The sequence below is a fragment of the Phyllobates terribilis genome, unplaced genomic scaffold (assembly GCF_046119375.1).
Source record: "Phyllobates terribilis strain yellow unplaced genomic scaffold, ASM4611937v1 Scaffold_11__3_contigs__length_659146591, whole genome shotgun sequence".
NCBI classification, from domain to species: Eukaryota; Metazoa; Chordata; class Amphibia; order Anura; family Dendrobatidae; genus Phyllobates; species Phyllobates terribilis.
Genome location: NW_027362771.1, coordinates 318532882 through 318554078, shown reverse-complemented (window position 1 = coordinate 318554078; position 21197 = coordinate 318532882). Strand labels below are relative to the sequence as shown.

The window sequence follows — 21197 nt, the reverse complement described above, 5'->3', positions numbered from 1 at the left end:
ATGTAGATTTACTCCAGTCTCATAGGAACCTGTGAAATACTCTATTAGACATGGTGTTCCTCATTATGTGCTTATCCACATCGCCATCATTGATCATATATGATCCCACTTGATTAGTTGTATTTGTATAGCTTTGTTCTATGATAAGAGTTGCATATTAAACATTTCTCAGAAATAGACCGTACAACTCAAAAAGTGCACAGACTTACAATTGTTATTAATTAGATCTTATTAACCCCTCCACGGCTCTTCCTTTCAGCTCATTGAGCGCTTTTTGCCTTTGGCAAATCAGAATATGCTTTGTCAGTATAGATGTGTCATTGAGATATACTTGCAAGATGTCTTAACTTGGTATTAATAAGTAGACGTGTTGCTCCAGGAGTGGTTTAAATGAGGGTAGCGGTTCAGTTAGCAGACTAATGCAATTATCTAATTGTCTTCATTTGATTTAATCTCTTTCGTGTGGGATTTTTTTTTCTCCCCCTCTCTCTGTGTAGAGCTCTAGTTTCAGGTGAGTGCGATATTAAAGGAAATGTGTCTTCAGAAATTGATCTATTGCTTTAATCAGGTTTTCATGGTAACTGTTCTCTCTATTTCTTATTTAAAATATGTATATTTATTAACAAAAACTTGCAAATTTAATACTGAACACTAAGGCTAATACTAGCCTCATGCTTCATGTTCTGCTCAGCAGCCTCATGGACCTATAAACTGGTTGTGACTTATTGACTTCTAAAGGAGACTTCTCAAGGCATGCTCTGATCTGGGCAAGGGTCATTGTGCCAAGGGAGGTGACAATCACATATTGTGAATACTGTGTAAGGTGTGTAGAGGGGTTGCCTTCCATTGTAAACTGCCTGATGATAATGAGACTGAAGAAAAGTCTTTACAGTACAGCACGTGAGTTTAGTATTAAGCCTAGTGGCCAGAGTGAAAATTGCAGGTTTTTTTTTTTAAGCGTTTTTTTAATTTTATTTAGTGATATGAAAAATATATTATCCCCAAAAAACCAAAACACCATAAAAACCTGATTTAAACAATGTTATTTCTGTTGACAGAGTCAGTATTAAAAATGTATCTGGTTCTGATTTTGGTTTTGGAGAATAACTTCCATAAATCAAATGCAGCCAGATCGAACATGGAATTAAACCTTACTAAAATTATATGGAATAGTTCACATTTACTCCACTCCAACCTTGGGAAGATTAGATTCTTGCAATGGTGTTTTATTTTATAATTTTTTTTTTAGTGTAAAGCGAAATAACTCGTGAAATTCAAGCCCCTAGCAGACAAATAGGCAGAGGGTGAAGTGTGCATTTTTTTCAGAGATCAGCAGCTGTATTTACTCCTGAAGCATTTCCAGAGGGAAATTTCTACATTGGAATCCTCCTGAAAAAGCGCAGTAAAACCGCCTCAAAAGAGAACATGCACAGCAATGTAAAAGCGACATTGCTGTGTAAATATTCACTTTTGTTATTACTTCTTTTTTTTAAACCACTTCAGGGTTTCGGAAACCATGACGTGTTTAAAAGTATTAGCATGCTCTTGTTTTTTTAGCAGCTTCCGCTAGTTATAGTTTAAGTTACTGCAAAAAGTGACGGCAAAACCATGAGTGAAGCTGCTCCCAGAAAGACCACCAGCTTTTTCCTGATGCAACTTCGCTTAGGAAACCTCAGCTGCTGGGACATTGGGAAGTTGTGTGCACATTCCCTCAACCTAGAGCATAATCACTTGTATTTTTTGTGGCATAGGAGACTTGTCTGTAAGGCTATGTTCACATGTCCAATAATCATCCGTTAGAACGGATCCAGCAGCAATCCATTGGCAGACAGGTTGCACAGACACAACTTTTTTGTCCATTTTTACAAAAACTGATTTCAGCTGGATCTGTTTTTTTAACATTGAAGTCTATTGACGACGGATCCGATTAAATTTCCATCAGTGTTGTCTTCTATTTGAAACTGATCCAGCAAGCAAAAAACAGATAATTTTCAAATGAAAGAAAAATAGCTGGTTAATTAGTGGATCCGTTTTCCATAGACTTAATTGTTAAGAAAAAGGATCCAGCTGAAATCGGTTATTTTTATAAACGGACAAAAAAGTTGTGTCTGCAGAACTTTTCTGCCAGTGGATGATTACTGGGCATGTGAACATGTCCTGCTGCATTCTGTTCTTACTCTTGTAACTGCAGCGTATGGTTGTCTTGAGGTGCTACTATGATCAAATAAATGCCTTCTGGGACCTACAATGCAGATGTAGCATTAGATTTTCTATGGTAAAGCTGAATTGTTCTTGGGAGAACATGAGTTAATAAATCTTGGATGTTGATTTTTAGTACCTACTTCTTTGGATTCACTGAATTCATTTTCAGTCTGGTCCATAGAGGCTCCTACCCCCCGGGTTTGACATTTGTGTCTGTTGTGCTGCTGTGCTCTTTATATTATACACATTATATTCCATGGTTGTATGGTATAGTTTTAACTGTAGAATTATAGAAATTAAAAATGTGGCAAATCTGCTGCGACTTCTGAGTGGTATTAAATTTGCCTGTTTTTTCTCACATTTTGTTGGTCACAGGCCTGAGCAAAGCAGGCTAGCAGAAATTGAAGAGCAGGCAAGAACTTCTAAGAAAGGACTTTGGAGTGAGGGGACTGGCTCTCATACTATCCGAGACCTAAAATACACAATTGAAAACCCAAGACATTTTGTGGACTCCTTACATCAGAAACCAGTCAATGGTAAGCAACGCCTTCCTTTAATCGCATTTGTCCAGTTTTCATACCAGCATTAATTCATGGTCCATAAGAAAAGAAAACCACCTTCTGTTCTTATGGCCTCCATACATATTAGACTCAATATTGACGGGTTTGGCTGATAGTCTAAACAGTTTTGGGGACGTCAGTCTGAAGGGTTATTTGGGTGCTGGCCAACTGATTGTCGGGGCATGTTGATCACTCATGTTTGATTTCGGATTGACTATCACATTGTTGTCCCCCAGATAAGCCGCCAGCTGACGTGTCAGCCAGCGGCTTTTTTTTTATAGAGGAAAAGCACCCCTGCTCACTGGCAGCACCAGTTGTGTTATACTCCACTGCTCAGCTGTGTGATACTCCCCTGCTCACTGGCAGCACTTGCTCAGCTGTGTGATACTCCCCTGCTCACTGGCAGCACTTGCTCAGCTGTGTGATACTCCCCTGCTCACTGGCAGCACTGCTCAGCTGTGTGATACTCCCCTGCTCACTGACAGCACTGCTCAGCTGTGTGATACTCCCCTGCTCACTGACAGCACTGCTCAGCTGTGTGATACTCCCCTGCTCACTGGCAGCACTGCTCAGCTGTGTGATACTCCCCTGCTCACTGGCAGCACTGCTCGGCTGTGTGATACTCCCCTGCTCACTGACAGCACTGCTCAGCTGTGTGATACTCTCCTGCTCACTGACAGCACTGCTCAGCTGTGTGATACTCCCCTGCTCACTGGCAGCACTGCTCAGCTGTGTGATACTCCCCTGCTCACTGGCAGCACTGCTCAGCTGTGTAATACTCCCCTGCTCACTGGCAGCACTGCTCAGCTGTGTGATACTCCCCTGCTCACTGGCAGCACTGCTCAGCTGTGTGATACTCCCCTGCTCACTGACAGCACTGCTCAGCTGTGTGATACTCCCCTGCTCACTGACAGCACTGCTCAGCTGTGTGATACTCCCCTGCTCACTGGCAGCACTTGCTCAGCTGTGTGATACTCCCCTGCTCACTGGCAGCACTTGCTCAGCTGTGTAATACTCCCCTGCTCACTGGCAGCACTGCTCAGCTGTGTGATACTCCCTTGCTCACTGGCAGCACTGCTCAGCTGTGTGATACTCCCTTGCTCACTGGCAGCACTGCTCAGCTGTGTAATACTCCCCTGCTCACTGGCAGCACTGCTCAGCTGTGTGATACTCCCTTGCTCACTGGCAGCACTGCTCAGCTGTGTGATACTCCCTTGCTCACTGGCAGCACTGCTCAGCTGTGTGATACTCCCCTGCTCACTGGCAGCACTGCTCAGCTGTGTGATACTCCCTTGCTCACTGGCAGCACTGCTCAGCTGTGTGATACTCCCCTGCTCACTGGCAGCACTGCTCAGCTGTGTGATACTCCCCTGCTCACTGGCAGCACTTGCTCAGCTGTGTAATACTCCCCTGCTCACTGGCAGCACTGCTCAGCTGTGTGATACTCCCTTGCTCACTGGCAGCACTGCTCAGCTGTGTGATGCTCCCCTGCTCACTGGCAGCACTCCTCATCTGTGTGATACTCCCCTGCTCACTGGCAGCACTCTTCAGCTGTGTGATACTCCCCTGCTCACTGGCAGCACTCCTCAGCTGTGTGATACTCCCCTGCTTACTGGCAGCACTTGCTCAGCTGTGTGATACTCCCCTGCTTACTGGCAGCACTTGCTCAGCTGTGTGATACTCCCCTGCTCACTGGCAGCACTTGCTCAGCTGTGTGATACTCCCCTGCTCACTGACAGCACTGCTCAGCTGTGTGATACTCCCCTGCTCACTGGCAGCACTTGCTCAGCTGTGTGATACTCCCCTGCTCACTGACAGCACTGCTCAGCTGTGTGATACTCCCCTGCTCACTGGCAGCACTCCTCATCTGTGTGATACTCCCCTGCTCACTGGCAGCACTCTTCAGCTGTGTGATACTCCCCTGCTCACTGGCAGCACTCCTCAGCTGTGTGATACTCCCCTGCTTACTGGCAGCACTTGCTCAGCTGTGTGATACTCCCCTGCTTACTGGCAGCACTTGCTCAGCTGTGTGATACTCCCCTGCTCACTGGCAGCACTTGCTCAGCTGTGTGATACTCCCCTGCTCACTGGCAGCACTTGCTCAGCTGTGTGATACTCCCCTGCTCACTGGCAGCACTGCTCAGCTGTATGATACTCCCCTGCTCACTGGTAGCACTTCTCAGCCGTGTGATACTCCTCTGCTCACTGACAGCACTGCTCCACTGTGTGATACTCCCTTGCTCACTGGCAGCACTGCTCAGCTGTGTGATACTCCCTTGCTCACTGGCAGCACCAGTTATGTGATACTCCACTGCTCAGCTGTGTGATACTCCCCTGCTCACTGGCAGCACTGCTCAGCTGTGTGATACTCCCCTGCTCACTGGCAGCACTGCTCATCTGTGTGATACTCCCCTGCTCACTGGCAGCACTGCTCAGCTGTGTGATACTCCCCTGCTCACTGACAGCACTGCTCAGCTGTGTGATACTCCCCTGCTCACTGACAGCACTGCTCAGCTGTGTGATGCTCCCCTGCTCACTGGCAGCACTCCTCATCTGTGTGATACTCCCCTGCTCACTGGCAGCACTCTTCAGCTGTGTGATACTCCCCTGCTCACTGGCAGCACTCCTCAGCTGTGTGATACTCCCCTGCTTACTGGCAGCACTTGCTCAGCTGTGTGATACTCCCCTGCTTACTGGCAGCACTTGCTCAGCTGTGTGATACTCCCCTGCTCACTGGCAGCACTTGCTCAGCTGTGTGATACTCCCCTGCTCACTGACAGCACTGCTCAGCTGTGTGATACTCCCCTGCTCACTGGCAGCACTTGCTCAGCTGTGTGATACTCCCCTGCTCACTGACAGCACTGCTCAGCTGTGTGATACTCCCCTGCTCACTGGCAGCACTCCTCATCTGTGTGATACTCCCCTGCTCACTGGCAGCACTCTTCAGCTGTGTGATACTCCCCTGCTCACTGGCAGCACTCCTCAGCTGTGTGATACTCCCCTGCTCACTGGCAGCACTCCTCAGCTGTGTGATACTCCCCTGCTTACTGGCAGCACTTGCTCAGCTGTGTGATACTCCCCTGCTTACTGGCAGCACTTGCTCAGCTGTGTGATACTCCCCTGCTTACTGGCAGCACTTGCTCAGCTGTGTGATACTCCCCTGCTCACTGGCAGCACTTGCTCTGCTGTGTGATACTCCCCTGCTCACTGGCAGCACTTGCTCAGCTGTGTGATACTCCCCTGCTCACTGGCAGCACTTGCTCAGCTGTGTGATACTCCCCTGCTCACTGGCAGCACTTGCTCAGCTGTGTGATACTCCCCTGCTCACTGGCAGCACTTGCTCAGCTGTGTGATACTCCCCTGCTCACTGGCGGCACTGCTCAGCTGTGTGATACTCCCCTGCTCACTGGCGGCACTGCTCAGCTGTATGATACTCCCCTGCTCACTGGTAGCACTTCTCAGCCGTGTGATACTCCTCTGCTCACTGACAGCACTGCTCCACTGTGTGATACTCCCTTGCTCACTGGCAGCACTGCTCAGCTGTGTGATACTCCCTTGCTCACTGGCAGCACCAGTTATGTGATACTCCACTGCTCAGCTGTGTGATACTCCCCTGCTCACTGGCAGCACTGCTCAGCTGTGTGATACTCCCTTGCTCACTGGCAGCACTGCTCAGCTGTGTGATACTCCCTTGCTCACTGGCAGCACCAGTTATGTGATACTCCACTGCTCAGCTGTGTGATACTCCCCTGCTCACTGGCAGCACTGCTCAGCTGTGTGATACTCCCTTGCTCACTGGCAGCACTGCTCAGCTGTGTGATACTCCCTTGCTCACTGGCAGCACTGCTCAGCTGTGTGATACTCCCTTGCTCACTGGCAGCACTGCTCAGCTGTGTGATACTCCCTTGCTCACTGGCAGCACTGCTCAGCTGTGTGATACTCCCTTGCTCACTGGCAGCACTGCTCAGCTGTGTGATACTCCCTTGCTCACTGGCAGCACTGCTCAGCTGTGTGATACTCCCTTGCTCACTGGCAGCACTGCTCAGCTGTGTGATACTCCCTTGCTCACTGGCAGCACTGCTCAGCTGTGTGATACTCCCTTGCTCACTGCCAGCACTGCTCAGCTGTGTGATGCTCTCCTGCTCAGCTGTGTGATACTCCCCTGCTCACTGGCAGCACTGCTCAGCTGTGTGATACTCCCTTGCTCACTGGCAGCACTGCTCAGCTGTGTGATACTCCCCTGCTCACTGGCAGCACTGCTCAGCTGTGTGATACTCCCTTGCTCACTGGCAGCACTGCTCAGCTGTGTGATACTCCCCTGCTCACTGCCAGCACTGCTCAGCTGTGTGATGCTCTCCTGCTCAGCTGTGTGATACTCCCCTGCTCACTGGCAGCACTGCTCAGCTGTGTGATACTCCCTTGCTCACTGGCAGCACTGCTCAGCTGTGTGATACTCCCTTGCTCACTGCCAGCACTGCTCAGCTTGTGTGATGCTCTCCTGCTCAGCTGTGTGATACTCCCCTGCTCACTGGCAGCACTGCTCAGCTGTGTGATACTCCCTTGCTCACTGGCAGCACTGCTCAGCTGTGTGATACTCCCTTGCTCACTGCCAGCACTGCTCAGCTGTGTGATGCTCTCCTGCTCAGCTGTGTGATACTCCCCTGCTCACTGGCAGCACTGCTCAGCTGTGTGATACTCCCCTGCTCACTGGCAGCACTGCTCAGCTGTGTGATACTCCCTTGCTCACTGGCAGCACTGCTCAGCTGTGTGATACTCCCCTGCTCACTGCCAGCACTGCTCAGCTGTGTGATGCTCTCCTGCTCAGCTGTGTGATACTCCCCTGCTCACTGACAGCACTGCTCCGCACCAGTCCTTAATCCTCTAATTCAAATATGGGACAGTGGTCGTGGTGCCACCCTTGTTCATGGCTTTGAAAGGTAAGTCAGTACCGAAACTCTGCAGAACCGTTGTATCAAACCTCCTGTGCTGTCTGTGTGAGATAATTGTTGGTCACAGCTGTCTACTGTGATTGTGTGCTGTTGTATTTGGTATGTCGTCTTTGTTGATCGCAGCAGATCAGATAAAAAATACCCTAATCTCCCAGGCCCTGTTGCAGTTCTACCTAAGGGCCCCGTCACACTAAGCGATGCAGCAGCGATCCCGACAACGATACGACCTGTCAGGGATCGTTGCTGCATGCTAATACATCGCTGGTGAGCTGTCAAACAGGCAGGCTCACCAGCGATCAGGGGAGCAGCGATATCGTGGAAAGGATCGTTCCACGATGTCCTGCTCCCGTTACCAGCCTGCTGCAAGCAGGAGCAGGCTGGTAACTATGGTAAACATCGCGTTACTAAGTGCGCGTGTGCCCCTAGTAACCCGCTGTTTACCATGGATACCACTCTGCTACGGTGCGCGGGAGCCTCCGCTTACCGTAGCAGAGTGGTATCCATGGTAAACAGCGGGTTACTAAGTGCGCGCGTGCCCCTAGTAGCCCGATGTTTACCATAGTTACCAGCCAGATCGTTGGTCCCGCTGGTCACACACAGCGATGTGTGCTGGCCAGCGGGAGGCCAACGACCAAAAAATGGTCCAGGACACTTTGCAGCGATCAGCGACCTCACAGCAGGGGCCTGATCGTTGCAAAGTGTCACACACAGCGACATCGCTGGTGAGTCACCAAAACCGTGACTCGGCAGCGATATCGCTATGTGAGACGGGGGCTTAAGTTAATGGGTACTGCAACTTCTGATCAGTTGATGAATCACTGGCACCCCATGTGGACCTATTTTGTTGGTGCCTTTATTTGAAAATACTCCCTATTTTTTCTGCATATGCAGTTGTATCTGTGTTGGGTTTTTTTTCTCATGGCTTTGAAACATGTTGATAATATTCATCACCACCCATCCTGTCTCCTGGAATCTTCATTTGGATTTTTACTAGCAGCGCAGCTTATTCATTTTTGCTAGTTAGTATTTGTGTCCCTTGTATTTGGCAGCTCTGTGTCCCGGTCTTCAGTCTTCTATCAGGTAGTTTGTGGTGTAGTAGATATACAATTTTAGTGCCCTGCCCCCGTCACAAAGATCAACCCCATTAACACTTGTAATGTAACTTGGGACAAGAGCTGATATTATGGTACCACAATGGGTGGAGATATATGTGGTCTGCTGTCTGTAAATGGCGCCCCATAATTCCTGGTTCTACTTGTGGAGTATTGAGGATAGTAAAGATCACTCCCATCATAGTAACTGGGTAAAAAAAAAAAACTCACATGCCACTTTTATTTTCTCTCTTTTTATTTTTTAATGAAATAGCAATAAGCAACATTGTAATAAAAATATTACCGGCCCTTTAAGAAATTAAACTATGATCACAATGACTGTCAGGTCAGGCTCCATAGAGTCCACAGAACTGGCTGTGGTCATTGAGCACCGGCTGAGAGCCACTGGACCGAAAGATCCGGAGAGTCCTGCCTCGGGGGTGAGGGGGGGTGTAATTCCTTCCTGACCCCAGTTATGGCGATCGGATATTTCCCTGGATCACGTCTGTCCTGCTGCATATTGCTGTATATCTGCATTAATTATAAGCTCAGGAGAGCCGAATGGGAAATTAAAAGATAAATACACCCTGCTCAAGAGGAGCTTACAGTCTAATATACAATATACATGCTGTTCCTGAGGGTATGCAGAATAATGCACACCCTGTCCTAGGAGCTTACAATCTAATATACAATATACATGCTGTTCCTGAGGGCATACAGAATAATGTACACCCTGTCCTAGGAGCTTACAATCTAATATTCAATATACATGCTGTTCCTGAGGGCATGCAGAATAATGCACAACCTGCTCAAGAGGAGCTTACAATCTAATATACAATATACATGCTGTTCCTGAGGGCATACAGAATAATGCACACCCTGTCCTAGGAGCTTACAATCTAATATACAATATACATGCTGTTCCTGAGGGCATGCAGAATAATGTACACCCTGTCCTAGGAGCTTACAATCTAATATACAATATACATGCTGTTCCTGAGGGCATACAGAATAATGTACACCCTGTCCTAGGAGCTTACAATCTAATATACAATATACATGCTGTTCCTGAGGGCATGCAGAATAATGTACACCCTGTCCTAGGAGCTTACAATCTAATATACAATATACATGCTGTTCCTGAGGGTATGCAGAATAATGTACACCCTGTCCTAGGAGCTTACAATCTAATATACAGCATACTGACTGCTCCTGGGAGCATACAGAATAATGTACACCCTGTCCTAGGAGCTTACAATCTAATATATAATATACAGACTGCCCCTGAGGGCATGCAAAATAATGTACACCCTGTCCTAGGAGCTTACTATCTAATATATAATATACAGGCTGCTCCTGAGGGCATGCAGAATAATGTACACCCTGTCCTAGGAGCTTACAATCTAATATACAGGCTGCTCCTGAGGGCATGCAGAATAATGTACACCCTTTCCTAGGAGCTTACAATCTAATATATAATATACAGGCTGCTCCTGAGGGCATGCAAAATAATCTACACCCTGTCATAGGAGCTTACAATCTAATATACAATATCCAAATGTAGCTTACTGGGGGGTGGGTGTGGTTGGACGTGGTCACTTGCGGCAGTGTCGTTGCTTCAGGAGGCTGGTGTCGGCGGGCCCTGGGCTCTCATAAGATGTTGGCGCCAGTGAGCAGAGTCCCTTTTCCCATTGATTGCCCTGCAGCGGGCTTTGGGAAAATGAAATCTAGAGGAGGCACGTGTGTCTCCCGAGATCTCAAACTGCGCATGTGCCGCCTTCATCGGCCATTTTCCCAAAGCCCACTGCAGGAATATCAATAGGAAAGGGGACTCTGCTTACTGGTGCCGACATCTTATGAGAGCCCAGGGCCCGCAGCATCGCCCCACTCCTGCTGCCGCCGCTGGCCCCCTGAAGCAACAGCTTTGCCTCCTGTTACCGTGCTTCACCGCCGCTGCCCCTCTTCCCCTGATAACCTACCGTTAATTGGACTATAAGAGGCACCACCATTTTATTTAAAAAATTATTATTTTCCATCCCAAAATTTGGAGTACGTCTTCTAGTGCGGTGCGTCTTATAGTCCGCAAAATATGGTAATAGCAATACAAGTCTATGGGTGTGTGAAAAAATTGGACCACACTTTGATGACATCTGGCATTTCTTTGGAGGGCAACAAAGCCCTCCATGTGCTCGCCAGAGGTAGCCTGACTGCCATTAGGTACCGAGATGAGATCCTCAGAACCCTTGTGAGACCATATGCTGGTGCTGTTGGCCCTGGGTTCCTCCTAATGCAGGACAATGCCAGACCTCATGTGGCTGGAGTGTGTCAGCAGTTCCTGCAAGATGAAGGCATTGAAGCTATGGACTGGCCCGCCCGTTCCCCAGACCTGAATCCAATTGAGCACATCTGGGACATCATGTCTCGCTCCATCCACCAATGTCACGTTGCACCACAGACTGTCCAGGAGTTGGTGGATGCTTTAGTCCAGGTCTGGGAGGAGATCCCACAGGAGACCATCCGCAACCTCATCAGGAGCATGCCCAGGCGTTGTAGGGAGGTCATACAGGCACGTGGAGTCCACACACGATACTGAGCCTCATTTTGACTTGTTTTAAGGACATTACATCAAAGTTGGATCAGCCTGTAGTGTGTTTTTCCACTTTAATTTTGGGGGTGACTCCAAATCCAGGCGTCCATTGGTTAATAAATTTGATTTCCATTGATGATTTTTGTGTGATTTTGTTGTCACCACATTCAACTTTGTACAGAACAAAGTATTCAATGAGAATATTTCATTCATTCACTCTAGGATGTGTTATTTGAGTGTTCCCTTTATTTTTTTGAGCAGTGTATTTATTTTTCTACCACCAAAAGGAAATCTAACTATAGGGACACAAACACACACATATAATTATATATATATATATATATATATATATATATATATATATATAATATATAGATTTATTGTCGGACTGGCCCACCGGGTCCACGTCCTGTCACTGTCAGCTGCCTACAGACTACAGCTGCAGGCACAGTGGTGATAAAATGCTGGCTGATCAGAACAGTGTTCCGTTTAGTACACATGAGTTGCAGAAGAGAGATTCACCAATGGCTGCACCGCTCTCCCTGGTTGTTCCAGGGGCGGTATCGCAGTGTTCAGGATCCAGCAGGATTGATCAGCGTTATGCTCAGTATGAGAAGTGAGCTGCAGTCTTAAGCTGAAGAGATTCAGTTACCTGTACTCTGGTCTCCCGGGATGTCTAATGCTGGGAGGAGCAGTCAGCAGTACTCTGCTGCACTAGCACATGACATGCTGCAAGCACGGCTGCTCACAAGTGTCAGTGCTACTGATTACTGACACTATTGACTGACAGGACGCTGATCAATAATGTTGTATCTTTGTCACTGCGATACCTCACCTGGAACAACCAGGGAGAGCAGTGCTGCTGTTGGTAAGTCTAACAGTGATTGGCAGCAGCGTAGACAATCAGTGTTAATTTTGTTTGTGGCCCCTTCCCCACACTGACCGTACAGCTCAGGTAATGAGCCATGCTGTGCTGAGTAAAACAGTGCTCCTCTCCCACTGTGTCACAGGCTGACAGTAACAAGCACAGGGAGATGGATGGCTGCCTGCTACATGACTCACCAAAGGTTAGATACATGTAGCTTAGCAGGATTAGCACGCATAACTAAGTGCGCCCCCACCAACCCCAACAGTGAGTGTCATAGGGGGGGCTTTACTCATTGGTGATAGAGGGTGAGAGGGCTCAGTCACTAAGGGAAGATATCCCTCATTTCTGTTTCAGCCCTGACTGACTGAGCTCCCCTTGTATCACCCCTGACTGAGCCTTCCCTGTATCATACCTGACTGAGCTTCTCCTGTATCACCCCTGACTGAGCCTCCCCTGTATCATACCTGACTGAGCTTCTCCTGTATCACCCCTGACTGAGCCCCCCCATATCACTCCTGACTGGTATAATGTCCCCATTTTGGTATGATGTCCATTATCCTGGTATAACGTCCCCTCAGTCGAGAGCTGACTTCTGCGGGCCACTAAGGGCAGCGCACAATGTCACTGCCATGTGCAACCCATCATTGGCAAGCCGACATCTGCTGCTAGCCTCTAACTGGCCGGCAGCGCACATTGCAGTGCAGGGAGCCGGCAGGTCTCTACGCCACAAAACATTTCAGCCGAATCCAGGTGCAATTGGTGTCGGTGGGCCACGCTTGAGCATGGGCCTGGTGCCGGTTGCACCCTCTGACCGCGATCATTACGCCCCTGCTTGTTTTGTATGTTTTAATATAACAGCAACAGTATATAGTGGAAATAATGATTTCATATGAATCCAGCCTAATGCTGGAATTTACAGGAGTATCTAGATTGGGGCGCACAGCTTCATGGTAACCATACAGGTACATGCCTGCTGTATAACGCAGTTGTCATATGTTGTGTTTGAAGTGGACTCCACTCCTGAGCCAACTCCACACATGCAGGTCCTGCTGTGGACATACTGGTGCTGTATGTTCATCTGTGACAAGCGATTAATATTTTTAATTGATTTTATGTATGCACATGGGGAGAGGAGGGCCCTTATCGGCACTGGCTGTCTTAAAAAAGGCATGGAACAAATGCATTTATATTAGAACCTTTCTTACATGCATAAAAAGTTGCAATTTGTACAAAATTATATAACCGAAACATTTGACAAACTGGACATCAGCTCTTTTTTTAACATTGAGAAGTTTGCTACCATACTTAGGTTAAGTGCACACGTAGCGTTTTTGATGCGTTTTCGTTGCGGGTTTTCCGCCCGACAATGCATCAAAAAAGCTTGGTAATCGGTCTGCTAGCTAATTCAATGGCAATCCTGATGTGCTGTTCACATGATGCAGAAATTTCTGCTCAGGATTGGCATTGCGTTTTAAAACGCAACCTGTCCTTTCTATATAGCATTTCCGCAGCGTTTCCCGCCCATTGAATTTAATTGAACCGCAGCAAATCCGCTGGTATAATATTTATACCTGCGAATTTGCTGTGGGTCAATTAAAGTCAATGGGCCTCTGAAGTGCTGCAAAAACGCTGCATAGAGTGGTACCCGGGTCGGCTGGGGAGGGCTACTACTCCCATCATCCGACCGTCGGTCCTGCTGATAACAGCGAGAGCGGCGCGGCTGAGGGATGTAGCAGTCTCCTCAGCCGAGCCGGGTCTGCGCAAGGTGTAAAAAACAAGCAAACAAAAAAAAAATACACTATGCTTACCTGTCCTCGCAATGTTCCCCGGCATCCTGATCCCTCGGCGGCTGGTGTATTTCGCTGCGCTGCCAGGACCTGGGGTCACGTGAGCTCAGTTTACGGCGCCGGTGCTGCGTGGGAACATTCTCAAGAATGTTCCCACCAGTAGTGATGCTGAGGTCACCGGGGCTGATCAGCTGTCAATTTTTTTCTGGGGCCCCCCCTGTAATCTAGCCAGTAAAGGCTAAGCAAACAGTTGTGGGCGGTTATTAATAGCCAGGGAACATTTTTGGCTAATGGCCCCTTCCCGGGCCATTTAATATCAGCCCCCCAGCTGTCGGCTTTCCTTCTGCTGGTTATGAAAATGAAGCAGGAGCCCATGCCATTTTTTTCTTTTTACATTTTTTTTTAGGCAATGTGCCCACGATCCGGACCTAGCAGCGCTTTGGCTGCAGCATATTTTTGCTGTGTCCAAAACGTTGCACTCTTTTGAACGCAGGTAAATCCACATGTGTTCACTGAACCATTCAGATTTACCTCATTCAATACATTCTAGTGGTCAAATTTCTGTGGCAGAGACTAGCGACTCTGCAAGAGAATTTGACATGCTGCAGTCCTGAAAAACGCGCTGCAAGTCAGTGTCCACGAGTGATCCGCAGCCTCAGATGCACGCATAGTGGATATGGGATTTCTAGAAATACCATCCACTATGCTGTAACATCTGGACGCTACGGGTTTGACGCTGCATAAAAACACAATGTCAAATCCGCAGCGGCCACTGATTGCGGCCACTTACCCAAACTCACCCGCAGCATGTCAATTTCTGTAGCGAACATGCTACTCTCCGCTGCAGATTTTGACTGATTGAAGTGACATTATATGCGGTGGATTCACATGTACCGACAACAAAAGTGTGGCATTAAAACACCACGTTTTGGACGCAGCATAAAAAATACGCTGCGTCCAAAGCGCTGCTTCTTGCTGTTCATGGGGACACAGTGGCTAACCAAACAGCTGTGAGCTGTTAATAATAGCTAGGGACCATGTTTGCCTAATGGCACCTTCCTAGGCTAAAAATAGCAGCTCACAGCTGCCCCAGAAATTACATGAATGGAAATGCTAATGAAGTTTGGGCGAATGGGATTAGCTGACATCTAGCTCTTTTGTTTGGTGATGCCAAGGTGTCAATCAGGCCCTTTCATCACCAAACCTAATTAAAGTAAAGTAAAGAGTTAAATAAACACACACAGAGCAAACATTTTATTTGAAATACAAAAGAAACATTCTTAAATTAACAAATATACTCACCCCAGTTCTGATGGTAATCCAAGGGTTAAAGCAATGTCCCACCTTACTTTTTAAACAACTTTATTTATCCCCAAAATCATTCATTGATGTACAAAAATGCATTAAAAAATGCTTCAATATCGCGGCAGTACGCTTATTTTTTTCTACAGCATTTTTCCTGCCAAGGAGATGCAGAAACGCTGCAGAAATTTCTGCTTCAAATCCCGAACATGCGCACATACCCTTAAAATGCTGTGCTTAAATAATTTGCACCAAATTTATAATTAGGGACGAATTATGATAAATATGGAATAATGGAGTTGAAATGAGAACACAAGATTTGGCTCAAATTACACCATTTTTTATAAATGTGAACCATTGTGTTTTTATGTTATACCACAATATTAGCATGTTTTTACCACACAGTTGGTGGGCTTGTATTATCTCTATGCAGCTACATAGTGGGCCCCAGGAATGATTTTCTCTGGTGGGCCCAAGGCACACCAGTCTGATAAATAAGGTCACTTTTGGGAGGTTTCTGGTATTCTGGCACTTCAAGGCCTCCGCTAATAAGCTGAAGGGACAGAGGCTTCAGATCTTCCACAGTCCTTCATCCGCATGGCATATCAATTCAAACACTGATTTCTCAGTAACAGAGGAACGGACTGGCCATGTAAAGGTACTCTGGGAGAGCCATATTATCCATCAGTTACCTGGTTAGCTGCTTATTTGAATTAATTATAATTGGAGTTGGACACAATTTTCACTTATGTATTTTGGTCACTTTTTCTTAGCTAAAACTGGGAGAGGAAACTATACGGAATCCAAGTATAATGGACACATTTGCAATTCTTAGTGTTGGATTACACATACTGATGCAAAACCCTGACTGAAATTGTTGTGAAATTTGAAGATATATATTAAGTACAGTGCAAAAATTTTAGGAAGGTCTAGAAAAAAAACGCTGCAAAGTAAGAATGTTTTGAAAGGCAACCTGACAGCTGATACATTCTGCCCAATCCATGGGCAGCATGAATCAGACACTGGCTGCATGATGCGTCATGTATTTTTTTCTCTGAAACATAGTTTTAAATCCACCTGGGAATAAGCTGGACGAGAGATTAGTTGGTCAGGTAGGTACCTCGCGGCTCCCCACCTGCTCTTCTTGAGTGAGAAGTCTCGTCCTATACACACACGCAGGGAGAGACCTGTCACGCCAGGGCAGTGTGCAGGGAGAAGCTATTAAACCACGTAACTCTCTGAAATGCTGAAGCTTTTCCGAGGTAAACATGCATGGCTGAAATCATGCTGTCAGCATCTGATATATGCTGCCTGTGGATCATGCAGCATGTATCAGCTTATTTTTTTTTTAAATAAGTGTTTAATAGTTTAGTTTAATCAATTAATAAAATGCAAAGTAAATACAGTCTAAATCAAATCGATATGGGGTGTGACTAGCCTTTCCTTTCAGTACAGCATCTAAGCTTCAATGCTTCAAAGTACATTTATTTACAATTGTTTGAAGGAACTCGCCAGGAAGATAGTTCCAAACATCTTGGAGAACTAACCACTGATCTTCTGTGGATGTAGGCTTGAGCAGATTCTTCTATAGCTTCAAGTAATTTCAAACAGATTAAATGCTGTTGAGAAATACAGGCAGATGCTTATCCATCATGCAATACCACCAGTTAGGCATCTGATTGACTCCAAATTTATTAAACAGTAAGACCATGACCCCCAAAATGCAGCCAATGTAATTAATCACTCCAGCGTGTTTTTTTGTTTTTTTTTAATGCAGCGCTGGAGTGGTGCTACTAATGTAAATTCCCTGCCCCTACTCTCATACTTACCTGCCACCGTCTTCATCTGTTATCAGCTCCTCATCTGTTGGCTTCCAGCAGGTTGTGACCTGCTGAATTGCTCCAGTGTTTGCTGGTGTGAGCCGGATGTCACTTCTCAATCCAAGTCTATGAGATCCTCGTTTTTGCTTTCATAGACTTGCATTCAGAGTGTGTAACCATTACTTCTGACTTCCTGTCAGTCAGAAGTTGCAGTCACAAGATTGCACTGGGGAACTGGAATGGCGCTGGGAAGTGCTGATGACAGCAACTTGTAATTATAATGTCAGGTGCAGGGATCTTGCATTAGTAGCACCACTACGGCACTGAAATAATAATAAAAAAAAAAAAAAACACGCTGGAGTGGTGCTTTAAGAACTATCTTCAAAATATCAGAATAAAGAGTAACAAGGCCCTTACAATGAATAATACGGCCCTCACAAAGCCCTGATCTCAGGGTTTTTTACTTTGCCTTTTTCAAAACAGCATAATTTCTTCTGGGTACATCTGCACACAGATTGTGAAGACAAAGGAAGGTCACACCAAATATTGATTTGATTTAGATTTCTCTTTTTTTCATTCCCTTTACATTTTGGTAATTGATAAAAAATACACTAGAACTTCTATATTTTGTCCTACATTTATACACAGCAATGGCTTGCCCAAGAACAGTAGAAATACATTAAATAAATGACTGAATCTCAGTATGTAAAATTAAATTCTGAACAAAAAAAAAAATAATGTTTGCTTTGTATGAAATATTATTGCTTGTTTTGCAGCGATTATTGAGCATGTTCGAGATGGTAGTGTTGTGAGAGCCCTTCTTCTTCCGGACTACTACATGGTGACAGTCATGCTGTCTGGAATCAAGGTAGGAAACACTTTGACCTTTTCTTTTTGTGCAAGCAAATTGACATAATGCTGAATGCAGCTGTTTTGCAAAATGTTTGACCTAATAAACAGCGATTTATACTGACCTGTGTAGCTGTAAAGTGTTGCTGTTTTCATAGTTTTATAGCTTTTTATTATAGCTTTGTGTTCAGAAGTTTTTGTGGAGCTTCAACAATGTACCAGTTCTCAGAAAAGGAAGTATTGAGATACAAATGTAGCATTTTTGCTTCAAGAAGCACTCCAATCAAAATGTTTATCCTTTTAATATATTGCAGTCATCATATTACCGTATATACCACTGTGTACTTACAATTGCTCATTTTGCCTTTCTACCAAGTTAATTCTTCACTTTTACATTAGGTCTATGACATCTTGTGACTAAAAACAGACTATCTGAATCCTTCTAAGCTCTACATAAAAACAGGAAGTGGAAGTCTTTTTCCCTGCATGAATCCGCATTAGAACTACAATCCTATATCACTACAAAATTCCTGGCAGAGGGAGGAGTGGAAGAGCTAGGTCAGGAGTTCCTAGTGGAAGAGCTAGGTCAGGAGTTCCTAGTGGAAGAGCTAGGTCAGGAGTTCCTAGTGGAAGAGCTAGGTCAGGAGTTCCTAGTGGAAGAGCTAGGTCAGGAGTTCCTAGTGGAAGAGCTAGGTCAGGAGTTCCTAGTGGAAGAGCTAGGTCAGGAGTTCCTAGTGGAAGAGCTAGGTCAGGAGTTCCTAGTGGAAGAGCTAGGTCAGGAGTTCCTAGTGGAAGAGCTAGGTCAGGAGTTCCTAGTGGAAGAGCTAGGTCAGGAGTTCCTAGTGGAAGAGCTAGGTCAGGAGTTCCTAGTGGAAGAGCTAGGTCAGGAGTTCCTAGTGGAAGAGCTAGGTCAGGAGCTCCTGGTGGAAGAGCTAGGTCAGGAGTTCCTGGTGGAAGAGCTAGGTCAGGAGTTCCTGGTGGAAGAGCTCGGTCAGGAGTTCCTGGTGGAAGAGCTCGGTCAGGAGCTCCTGGTGGAAGAGCTCGGTCAGGAGCTCCTGGTGGAAGAGCTCGGTCAGGAGCTCCTGGTGGAAGAGCTAGGTCAGGAGTTCCTAGTGGAAGAGCTAGGTCAGGAGTTCCTGGTGGAAGAGCTAGGTCAGGAGTTCCTGGTGGAAGAGCTAGGTCAGGAGTTCCTGGTGGAAGAGCTAGGTCAGGAGTTCCTGGTGGAAGAGCTAGGTCAGGAGTTCCTGGTGGAAGAGCTAGGTCAGGAGTTCCTGGTGGAAGAGCTAGGTCAGGAGCTCCTGGTGGAAGAGCTAGGTCAGGAGCTCCTGGTGGAAGAGCTAGGTCAGGAGCTCCTGGTGGAAGAGCTAGGTCAGGAGCTCCTGGTGGAAGAGCTAGGTCAGGAGCTCCTGGTGGAAGAGCTAGGTCAGGAGCTCCTGGTGGAAGAGCTAGGTCAGGAGCTCCTGGTGGAAGAGCTAGGTCAGGAGCTCCTGGTGGAAGAGCTAGGTCAGGAGCTCCTGGTGGAAGAGCTAGGTCAGGAGCTCCTGGTGGAAGAGCTAGGTCAGGAGCTCCTGGTGGAAGAGCTAGGTCAGGAGCTCCTGGTGGAAGAGCTAGGTCAGGAGCTCCTAGTGGAAGAGCTAGGTCAGGTGCTCCTAGTGGAAGAGCTAGGTCAGGAGCTCCTAGTGGAAGAGCTAGGTCAGGAGCTCCTAGTGGAAGAGCTAGGTCAGGAGCTCCTAGTGGAAGAGCTAGGTCAGGAGCTCCTAGTGGAAGAGCTAGGTCAGGAGCTCCTAGTGGAAGAGCTAGGTCAGGAGCTCCTAGTGGAAGAGCTAGGTCAGGAGCTCCTAGTGGAAGAGCTAGGTCAGGAGCTCCTAGTGGAAGAGCTAGGTCAGCATTATTTTTTTTTTCGCGCTGGAGTGATGCTTTAAGTGTAAGTCCCTTGCCCCTGGTCATATACTCACCCTCTGGTATCTTCACCGTTTTTCGGGCTCCACTTTCTGTCCCACGGCACAATCTTGTGACCCTAGCTTCAGACTGGCCGAAAGTCAGAAGTTACATTCGTGGCTGAATGTTTTGGCTCCCTTGAAATTGTTCCAGAAAATTATTACAATTACACATGTTTTATTATACCCATATTTATTTCCTTAGTGTGTATTGGAACAACACAAAAGACAGAGAAAAAAAGGCAAATTGGGGATAATTTCACACAGAACACCTAAAATGGTCCAGACAAAATTGTAGGCATCCTCAACTTTGTATTTGGTTGCACACCCTTTGGGATAAATAACTGCAATTAACTTCTTATAACCATGAACAAGCTTCTTACACCTCTCAACTGTAATTTTGGACCACTCTTCTTTTGCAAACTGCTCCAGGTCTCTCATATTTGAAGGCTACCTTTTCCCCACAGCTATTTTAAGCGCTCTCCACAGTTGTTCAATGGGATGTAGATCCGGACACATTCTTGGCCATTTCAAAACTCTCCAGCGCTTTGCTTCCATTCATTTCTAAGTGCTTCTTTGAAGTATGTTTTGGGGTCATTGTCCTGCTGGAAGACCCATGTCCAAGGATGCAAACCCAGCCTTCTGACCCCGGGCACTACATTGCCACGCAAAATTCTTTGGTAATCTTCAGATTTCATTATGCCTTGCACACAGTCAAGGCACTGTTTCAAGTGGTTTCAAGTGTGATTTTCATATTGCCCACACCTGTTACTTGCCACAGGTGAGTTTGAATGAGCATCGCATGCTTGAAACAAAATTGTATACATACATCTGTATCATGCTGACTTCTATCCTTGCCATACAGCTTTGACACATACCCTCTCTAAACTAGCTACGTTGACAGCCTGATGACCTTGTGTTCATGCACAGCAGCCTTGCAATAACTGGGACCCAGACCTCAACTGACTCCTTTTTGTGGAGACCTGTAGAAGAGATTGCTGTGCATACACAGGAAGCCTCCACAAATGTCTACAAAGCTGTGCATGGCCAGCAATTCACTAAGCCTGAAAGGGACTCTGTCCTCACAGAACTACAGCTCAAACAAAGTACAGGCGCTCGGTGCTTCAGGGTGGGGCCAGTCATGTACACCTTTCCCTCTGCTTCCATCTATTTCCGCCCTTCTCTGCCCTATGAAGCCAGAGCTGTCAATCAAAGATGGGGAGGGGCTTGAGATTGAGGGAAAAC

The 21197-nt window shown here is 46.7% G+C and overlaps 1 protein-coding gene across 2 annotated transcripts in view; it reads left to right on the top strand.

Moving 5' to 3' along the window:
• Positions 1-21197, top strand: part of SND1 (staphylococcal nuclease and tudor domain containing 1) — a 693764-nt gene that overhangs the window by 24313 nt on the left and 648254 nt on the right. For both annotated transcript variants that reach the window (XM_073652562.1, XM_073652561.1), the window contains exons 5-6: positions 2578-2738; positions 17943-18034. In XM_073652562.1, the coding sequence (XP_073508663.1) occupies positions 2578-2738; positions 17943-18034 (253 nt within the window). The remainder of the gene's footprint in view (positions 1-2577; positions 2739-17942; positions 18035-21197) is intronic.